General features: G+C 35.3%; 1 protein-coding gene across 1 annotated transcript in view; it reads right to left on the reverse strand.

Moving 5' to 3' along the window:
• Nucleotides 1–10,164, reverse strand: part of LOC145683990 (uncharacterized) — a 437,297-nt gene extending 427,133 nt beyond the window's left edge. Inside the window, exon 1 of the mRNA XM_081755756.1 lies at nt 9,872–10,164. Within this exon, the coding sequence (XP_081611882.1) occupies nt 9,872–9,898 (27 nt within the window). The 5' untranslated portion in view covers nt 9,899–10,164. The remainder of the gene's footprint in view (nt 1–9,871) is intronic.
• Nucleotides 10,165–10,519: the final 355 nt, after the last annotated feature.

The following is a 10,519-nucleotide window of genomic DNA, read 5'->3' on the forward strand; positions in this document are numbered from 1 at the left end:
AAGGTTTACTTTTGGAGGGCATAATTATTATGGATATAAACAGTGCTCGAAAAATGCCGGGTGTCAGGTCGCCATGGTGATTGGAAATATGAGTCTGTCGCCTAGCCTTTTATGACGTTAGTATTCCCAAATTTTACCTTCCAGCACTTCTAACATTTATTTGCTTGGATGAATTAAAAACAAATTATAATGAATTTGTTATAAAGTTTAAAGTTCCGATTTAACTTGAAACTGAACAGGAATGACCCATAATTAGAGGAGTTTGACCCATCCTGAAAAGTGAACAATTGGTAATTCTGTGTTCAAAATACAACACACCTCTTACACGGACATAAAACAAACACAGTTGCTTTGTAAAACTTCACTTATGTTGCCTTCAATTGCTGCTATCTTGGAAGGATAGCCTGCAGACTGTGGTGAGCTTGTATTTTTTTTATACCAGGAACTATAGTTTAAGGTCAACAAGTTGGATTTGTATCATTGTGGTGCTTGGTTTTCGAAACAGGCGCCTAAGTCAGAAGAAATCATTTTCAGCCTTGGATATAGCATTTCAGGTCAAATTTCGAGACCACAGAAAATTTTGGTTTTATTTTTTCGGGCAACGAAGTGAACTATGGTATCTAAATTATCTTGGTCGTTCCCACATGGTCTTACGTTAGTTTTGTTTGTATTATATCCGCCATTTTTGTTTAAACTATATCCGCCATTAAGTGTTTCATTTTACTTTCTTTGAAACGAGTTTGAATTGAAATCACACATCAATTCTCATGGCAACATGGCAGATGACAGAACTTCATAACGTGACCTTGTCTGGAGGATATTGCTTGTCGGAAGGTGAGGAAAAGACATGAATACTTGAGCATTGATTCATATCTAAAATATTAAAGTACACAAAAACTTACACAATTCATCGCAGGAAATGTTATAAATGAGAGTCTGATGTGAACAATGGAATATGAATGCATTTAATTAGAAAGTAATTTGTTTTGGGTACAGTTAACAAGAAAAAAGTATGAGAAATTCGTGTGTATGAACGTTCTTCACCGTAGCAAATGCGTGCAATGATATGTGAAAGTCTTATAGTTCATCATGCAATGTCAAGAGAATTTCTTTATACAACGAACATACCAAATACGACAACATAATCAATTCTTATCAAAATAAACATTGAGCATTTGCATGTAGTTTGCCTACATACAGACATCATGTCCTTCTGACGCATTTTCCATAATGTATTATTGTAGGAGAAACATAGAGAATCCTACCACATGAACAGAGCTACCAATCTCTAGCATTCACTTTGTGCTAAACGTACAGTATTAGCTATTTATATTATACTTATTACCTGTTCATATAAGGTAAATTACGTATTAATTTCAAGTTGTTTTTTTTTCTGGCTGCTACGAACAGTTATGTCATATGGTTACTAAATTCGTCTTTGGCTGTTTGGTGCACAAAAATTCTATCTTCAAATCCCCATGTGGTTTGTTACCTTACATGGCAAGTGCATTGGATATTGAATTCATTTCACTTTATTTATTTACTTCAAACTCAAAAATCAAGCCTAAACTCCACGGAATGAGATTTTAGAAGAGGAATGTAGGAAGTAGATTAATCTACCATTTAATGCATTATCCCAGTACGTATATGATTTATTGAATGACGCTTTTAAAAACCTAAAATAAAAATAAAAATTGCCGTTCTGCCTTTTATCTTAAGTAATGTTATATTGAATCGTAAATTGTCTGTAGTGTCAAGTTTGATTATCTAACATTTTTTTTTAAATATTTGCATGTTCCTTTCAGACGAGCGAATAGAAAACTTCGTTAATTTCATATTCTGACCAGTTTTTGCTTCGTAATTAGAAGATATGAGTTCAAATCCCACATCAAACCATCTTGATTGAGATGCTTCCTCACTCATATCAGGATAACAAAACACTCATCCTAACTTACTTTCAACTTATTCTTTACCTGTCTTAGATATTTTTAAAAAAATAAACAAATATTTTCAATTCCGCCTCTGGTAAAAGGGGCCTCTGGTTGTATCCCAGCCCATATGAATTATTTATTCATTTTATCTATTCATCCTTTGTTCACGTTTCTAGACAAAATAAAATCTTCAAATTTTGTTTTTGGAATCTTTGGACCTGTTTTACACTTAGTGAATCAGCAACTAACCTTCATATAAATATATTACCTACTTTTTTCTACATTTTTATTGAAAATATAAGGTTTTGCACGGAGTGGGACCATGTTTCTTGCTATTTATTATCTATTTCCTCGTTCTAACTTCGATCTTATTAATTCCTAACAACTTCAAGTACTTTAAACTTGTTCGCCTACTCCACTTTATTAATACTAATTAAAATATTCTATTCCTGTATAGACGTAATGTAAGTGATCACTTCCCTGGACAAACACAGAAGGTGTACATAAGCGTTATTTAATTAAAACGACCGGATACAAATGTTGCTTCTGCCCATAATGGCTTACATGCAGCTTAAATTCCACTTTCCAGGAATGGCTTCTTGAAAAAATGTCGCGACAAATGCAATCGAGTTGAGTGTGTCAAAATGAGATTCTCTAGTTTGAATTTATTATTTAGATTTACTAGCATCGATGATTAAAATACCGATTTCCTATATTTTTTGCGACCTTGAGGCTGCTAAAATAGTCGGAATGCGTAACAATTTTGGTGTGTTTAAAATCAAGATTGTTAATCTTCTAGTTTTTTAAACACTAACTTATTTTGTACTTTATTAGGCATACATACAAAATATGAATAATGAAGTATCAGCATCATCAGGCGTCGCCAGCTTCACTGGAGATTGTGCATTAATCCAGCTTTTAAACTTGGGGCCAAAATTTAGACATTCACATTTTTGAGCGATTTTTCTCAATTAATCCTCTCATCCATCTGTACGGATCGTTTCTTTCTCTCGATGCTTTTTAGGTTACATTCTAATAAATTCACGTTCGTGCTTTCTGCTTCCGACTTGAAGCAGCAAATCAGAAAAATCTTTTACTTTAATGTCCCACGATTATGACCTTTAGGTTAAGAGAGACGATGATTATAGCAAGTTAATGATTATGGATAAGTTGGTGGAATGAGAATGTGGAAGCAAACAGGAGCACCCGAGAAAATCAACGGACACGACGATGTCTTACCACCACGAGCTTACTTGACCGGGAATGGCATCAAATCAAATCTTACACCTTCACATGGAATCTACCGAGTAATGGATTTATCTTATTATTTCGTCTTTCTACCACATTATTAGTCCTGTTGAGTTGAGTTGAGTTGATTCTGAGTTTAATGTCCCTTTCAGCAGCGAGGCTATATGAGACGTGGACTTACGGATTAACGTGGAATCCGAACCACATGGGCTCCCGCCAGGAATCGAACACAGGTCTCCCACGCCAAAGGCACATAAGCTAACCGCTTAGCCACGAAAGATCTCATTATTAGCCCTGTTTTTCCACTGGTAGCAAATTGTGTTATGGTAGTTTTCTTAGCTATGTACCAGTTTGTCATACATCTTTATGTAAGTAATTATCTGTCAACTGTCTACGGCTAATATTTTGCCTTATTATCAAATGTCAATTCTAAATTGCATACAGACTTATAAGGAGATCAACAACGTTGTCGTAATTGTCGCAACTCATATTTTTGAAACGATTTTTCAAAGAAAATGATTGCAATTGTCTCGAATTTTCACATAATCGCAATTGCCGCAATTGTCAGATATACATTTTGCAATTGAGACTTATCTGGGCAAGTTATCCGCATAGCTGATCGTGTTTAATGAACGCAATGAAGTTCACGCTGCTCTGATTCGCACTTTCTCGAGCTAGGGCTTGCAATTCTCAATAAACCTCGCCTCGTGTAGTCTCGTGGGTATACTCAATTGTTGACTACGAGCTCGTGAGTTGGAGCATTATGCTTTAAACTGTGCTCTACAACCCCTATAGCCTCAGTGCTGAATAGGGGCGTAGCGTCCAGATACAAATATTGTAATTATTACTATTTGCAGAACTTTTAAACTTCAATCACTTGTAAAGTTTAATTATTTAATAAATAGAAAGAAAAAAAAGACTAATAATGGTCATGAACAACATTTTCATGCATAAAAGATGATCACAAATAGTTGTTACTGTTGTAATTTATGAAATGGTGTCTCCCACTTCCAAGCATTAAAAGAACGTAACAATACGTCATTGAGCATATAAAATTATCAATCGTTAAGAACCTTCACTTTTATTTATCAAGGCTACGACATTTGTTTACATCAATCTCTGTCATCAAAAGACAACTATTATCCGATACATCTTCTATACTCATGGTCACTAAGCCACGGATGACCGTAAATTAAAATTCATCACTTAGAAAAAGATATAACACGTTTAAATTAATTTAAATACATATTTTCCCTACAATTACTATTATCATTAAGAATTGTGGACAGAGCCGCAATATACACGAAATATGATCCGCTAATCTGTATCTATTCCATTCTACAAACCCCGACTATTTACTCGAGGTAAATAGATTGAAGATTGTGCATTTCATTTACCATTTTATCGCAGCACAATTATGATGAAATATGCCAATATGGCCATCCTTTCATGTTAGTCAAAAATCTAGATAGCATAAATTATTTTCCTTTCATCAGCGTTTCCCGTATTTCATATGGAGTCACTGTTTTTAATGGTCTTTTATTAGGCCTGTCTGTCTTTCACCTGTTCCATGTCCAGATTCTTCTCTCTTATTATCTCTTTCCTTTTAGGATTATGAATCGCATATTTCATTTTTATTTAGATCTTCCTTTTCGTTTCCTTTTGATTTCTAACAATTACTTGTATTTTCATATAGTTCTCCTTCCATCTCATTACTTAGTCTCCCTTTTATCTTCTGCTACTTGTAGTGTACTCCTTATTTGTTCATACTTCTTATTTACTCCATACGTCCTCATTTCATTTGTTTGTTCTTAGGGATGCGCACGAGACGAGTCGAGACAGGATTTTTCTGACAAAATTCGAGTCGAGACACGGCTCTTCCAATAATAAAATATACATTTTTCGAGTCGAGGCATCACTTTTACAACACATTTTCGAGACGAGACAGCCACAAATCTTGTCTCGTGCGCATCCCTATTTGTTCTACTTATTTAGTCTTAATCCTTCTATGTCATTCATCATTGTTAGTCGGGTCATAATCTTATATAAATTTATTGCAAAGAACAACTTTTGCTTCTAATTTCTCATTCTGATTGTGATCAGTTACTGACTTCCCAGTTTACATGTACATTTCCTTCTTCATCTAGATCGGTTCTAGCTACTGAACTGATTTACCCTCCATCCAGAATCAGCCCAGATGCGTATTTTTCTTCCTATAGCAGCACATTGATACTATGTCTTACTTCTGCTTATTTGATATTAGTTTTCGTCTAGAGTTCTAGATCCATCTTGTCTTCGATTCTTATTCTTGACTTGGTACAGCATAATATCATCTGCACAGAATGTACTCGTTGGTCCTTCTCCTCTCACTCCTGGCATTACAACCTAATGTATACTTTTTTTATTATTAGGTAGCAGGTAAACTACATATTACGGCATATGAAATCTTCAGCCTTTTTATAAGTTCAGTTTAGACGGCTAGGTACTTTTCCAATCATAGCAAAAATCAACATATACACGCTACATTTTCCTCTGAAAATAACTTCGGAACGAGTTAAGCAACTTCAATTTAGTTTTCTTTGGCGTAGGGACAACAAGTTCTCGGTCCAGAATCGAAAACTGTACATATTAATGTTGTGCAGCTTACCACTATACGTGGTTCAGCCGCTTCTCCCACGTTTAACAAACATTCCTCAGCAGGATACTTAATAGACTAATGGTCAATATGGTTGTAATTGGTAATTTTTAAAACAAACGCTGTAAAATGTTGCCCAATGTTTTTGAAACTGTATGTTGACTAGCTATCAGTTAACCATCACTTATCCAACAGTTTTTAACCTCACCTCGGAATTTTACTTCTTAGGGGTTTCGTTGGGCAGTGACGTAACTAGGGGGCAAGCGAGGCTTGTGCCCCGGACGCCGGATTGGGAGGGCGCAAAATTGGGCAAATATTTTGGGGAGCGTTTTGGTTTGGTTGGCCAGAAGGCGCTAAGGCGAGTTCTTACCCCGGGCGACAACTCGTGTATTCGCGTCGCTGGGAATTAAGTTTGTTACCAAATGGTCTGTAAAGCGGCCGATTACAACTTGGGCCTATGTTGGTGTTCCTTACTTTTTTGGCCTATTTTGGAGCTGTTATCTGTGGTGTTAAGGATGTAATGACTTTTTTTCATCTTTTGCACTTTCCAATGATAATTCGAATACACACTTCAAGTTGAAAGCTATAGGAGGCAGGATAAATTTTGCAGTTAAAAGGCTATAGGATAAATTTTCCCACACTATGGGAAGTTATACCAGGCACTGGACATAACACCTGAAATTTTAAACTACATATACGACTACTCACTAAACTCATTGTCTTTAAAAGTTTGATCCTGGCTGGGCACGAATTGAAATAACCAATTTGCCAAAAACAATCTTCCACACCATACCATATATCTAATTCTTTAACTATTATTATTATATTTGTTGGGAAGTCTAAAGATAACGCTTAAGTACTAAACCCAGTCTCATGAGATTTGTCTAGAACCAGGGAAATGCCTCAAGAAAGATACAGATATTAGGCCAGTGGCGTCATTTGGGCCTTCAGGGGGCAATTGCTCCCTACATTTTAATCAATAATTAATAATATATTAATATATATTATTAATATATATTATTAATTTATAATATATATTAAAAATTACCAATTACAAGTATATTGACCATTAGCCTATTAAGTGTCCTGCTGAGGAATGTTTGTAAAACGTGGGAGAAGCAGCTGAACCACGTATAGTTGTAAGCTGCAAAACATTAACCCTGGAATACATGATGATCTACTTATCCCTACTTACATGTCTCTCCCCCTCCCCCAAATAAAATCTTAAATCGCACTACTGGAGTCAACGCTTGATGATCACTGGTTAGCAACAGACCGGGAATGCTCGTTAGTTCTGAATCACAAATTAGTTTCCAATCCATTTAACTTTTTGATAACTATTCATCTTTGTTCATCGAAAGCTATTTGATTACTGAATGGGGAACAGTATTGTGTTGATTACATTCCAATATCTACTGCAGTTTTAAAAATATCAAAAAGTCCTGTGTCAACATATATAAAACCTTTAAGGGATTTAACACCGTTTTGATTTATAAAATTTATTTTGTTTCGCTTTTGTTTATATTTCAATAGTTTACAAAGGATGGATGATAAAACAACCTAAACGTAGCCCTTAGAAATTTTATAGCCTACTAGTATAATATCTCAAATATCTTTAACCTTTTAACTACTCTAGTGAAAATATGTTACTCTTACACTCCAGTGGGGGCTAGCAGACCCCAATTGTTTCTTTCACGAATATTAATTTTTTTGGTTATAATTCCAAGGCTGAATCAGTATTCAGTTTTTAGTTTTTTCTCGTATTACAAAGTTATCATTATATATAATATTCTCTATATACAGTGTTGAATAAGAGTCACATGTTTTGATACCAACTTGCTGCAAAGGTTCAAGACGTACAGATACTTTATTTAGCACCGATAGGTTATTTTTCCTTAGATGTAATCGTTGCACATATTAATGTGCTACACACAGAGTAGTGTATCGTATTGTTTGCAAGACAGCTAGATCTTCTTGACGGTTTTTCGAGAATACTTCCCTTGTCTTCATTTTTCAAACGAATGTAAAGTTAAGTTCTGTTTGGAAGTCTTTGCTACTAAAACTCGTTGTATGAATAAATGCAAATCTGCCGAGATGTGACTACTGTCATGTTGAGAAATGAGGCTGGGTAGTAATTTTTCAGCAAGACTGATTTTTTCTTTTTCTTCTTCTGTTCTCATATTCGCATACCCAATACAAAATTTTCACCTCGTTCTCCCACATCATCGCTGTTATGTATTTCATCAAAACAAGAATCGTCATTTCATTAGTGATTGTGGAACTACTCTCTTTCAGTTTATCTTCTTTACTTCGGTTTCAATGTTTTCGGCTCTTTTTCTTTTCCATTGTCTTCAACAAACCAAGGAATCTGTTTGATTCTTAGTCCTTGTTTGGACCATATCAGGTACAAGTAAACCTACACTCCAACAAACAATTTTTGGATCAAAAGATCCAATATATTTCAATCAAAAGTTTCTTGTAGGCCTTATAGCTGGAGAACTACATATAGTGTATCCAATTCCGAACTATCATTTAGCTCAATATTATGTGCTTATTCCGTAGAAAATAAGAAAACACGACTTAGGGTTCAAGAATTGTGTGGCCCCTGATCCAAAATCTAATTATTGATCAAAATTGCAATCTATAGATGCATTTTTTTGGATCATTTCAAAAATTCTTGGCTAAGATAGCAATCTTTTGATCCATTTTTTATCATTCTTAAAATTCTTGATACAGCTTCCCTCTGTATTTATTTATTTATTTATTTATTAAATGTAATTTCATTCCCATTCCAAGATGCACTAGCCACAAAAGATAACGTCTTTTCTAGCGCCAGTGGAATGTGTTGTGTTGTTTTGAGAGTTTGAAGTACACACAATTTAAAACAACAAATTCTAACACATAGATAGATATATATCGAGTTTACCATTCACGATGTACTGTTTTTTGTTCCTATTAATACAATGTTAGTTCACGCCAACCGGTGTCATCTATTAAGCGTCTTTAAAATTAGAGAGGAACATTTGAGGACTGGGGTCTGTGAAATAATTTCCGTGTCGCCTCAAAATTTCTAATTGCATGAGTCGATGCCAGCAGAGTTTATATTGCACTATCGTTTTTATCTACTAATAGTAAAATGATTTTTTTAGGGAGGGGGGAGCTAACACTTGTACTAACATTTCCGCAAAAATGCAAAAAAATGTCGTCTTTTGTTTTCTACCAAATGATGGATATAAACTTACATATGTATTTGTATTTGACATTTTAATAGTTTCTTAATGAGAAGAAAATGAAGAAAATATGAATTAATTCAACAGAATTCCTGCTAACACTAAAAAGAACATACAACAATTTGGGCCCAAGTTTAGAAATTATGAAAATTGTATTATAATTGTGATATTCGTGCGAGGGCGGTTATGAAGAAGACTAGCAGCTAGAAGTGTATTCTAGGAGAGTTGAACGGGAGATAGAGACCGCATCATATTTCAGAATATAATCTATTACAATAGTTACCAGTGCAAATTAAAAATTAGGGAGCAGGCTTGACTACAAACTTGTATCGCGGTTATATGATAAAACCGGACCTCACTTCCTCCAAATTAGTGCTATTTACACACATAAAATGATATAATTATTGTTTAGGACATGGTAATAGTTTTTCTTCGTATAGGAAATACATAGGGGGTGTAATTTAAGCACAGGTAACATGTGTAAATTACTCAAACAGAAGTTAACATTAATTTTGGCTATACTATTTGCCATTACTACATTATTACTTTGATCTCCCCCCCCCCCATATTGTTCATTCACTGTTAGACAAATATTCAAGTATGGAATAAGTCAACAATTTTCTTTTATTTCATATCCTTCACTGCTTTCTACTCGTGCATGTCACAGACTAATGCACACTTACTGAAAACAAACATGCACCAACACAACAGTGAAATGACAACAAAACTGGTTACATGTCCAGAACACGTTTACGCCAGAAGATATTACGCGCGACATGTGTTAGTAGCGAAACAACAAGGTTACTATCGAAAATACCACTACTTACCGCAATAACAACACGACATTTCCTCATCCTTGTGAAGACGACAAAACACACTAGTATATGGGAATTCCTCCTTGTAGTAGTTTACTCGTAATGATGATAATGCCGTTATGATTAAACTTACACCCAAAACTAAACAACAAACGGAATATCTACCGGCTTCAAGAACAACAACAGACACTCAGGTGGATGACAGACACCTAACGTCTGACTGTCGGCAAGCAGTAGATGTAAACATAGGACGAACGAAGAAAGCTAACTGCTGGAAAAGAGGATGTTCTTTCTCGTAGCAGACGACAAGCAAGTTCCCGCGACAGAAGATTTGGGTGGGGATTTGGTAACGGGTTACTCGCTCTGGTTGGTTAACTGTTTTCTTGTAGATGCTACCACAACGCCATCTATAGCTGCAGTTATCAAACGGCGGCCGCCCGGGTAAAAATTTTTGCCAGTTTTATAACGATGATGAAGGTGTTCCACAAGTACGTAACGTAACGTACTCCTGACCCCGATCAAGGTTACGAGCACAGATTGTTGTTATATGTGTTCTGATCAAAATCAGTAGGTGAATCTCCTTCAAGTACGTACGGGTGCTAATGGGCTTCATACATGCCCGTCAGCTAGACCATACTTATGACGCGAATTTATCAATCG

Source organism: Thermobia domestica, chromosome 4 (genome assembly GCF_964235325.1).
Source record: "Thermobia domestica chromosome 4, izTheDome1.hap1.1, whole genome shotgun sequence".
NCBI classification, from domain to species: domain Eukaryota; kingdom Metazoa; phylum Arthropoda; class Insecta; order Zygentoma; family Lepismatidae; genus Thermobia; species Thermobia domestica.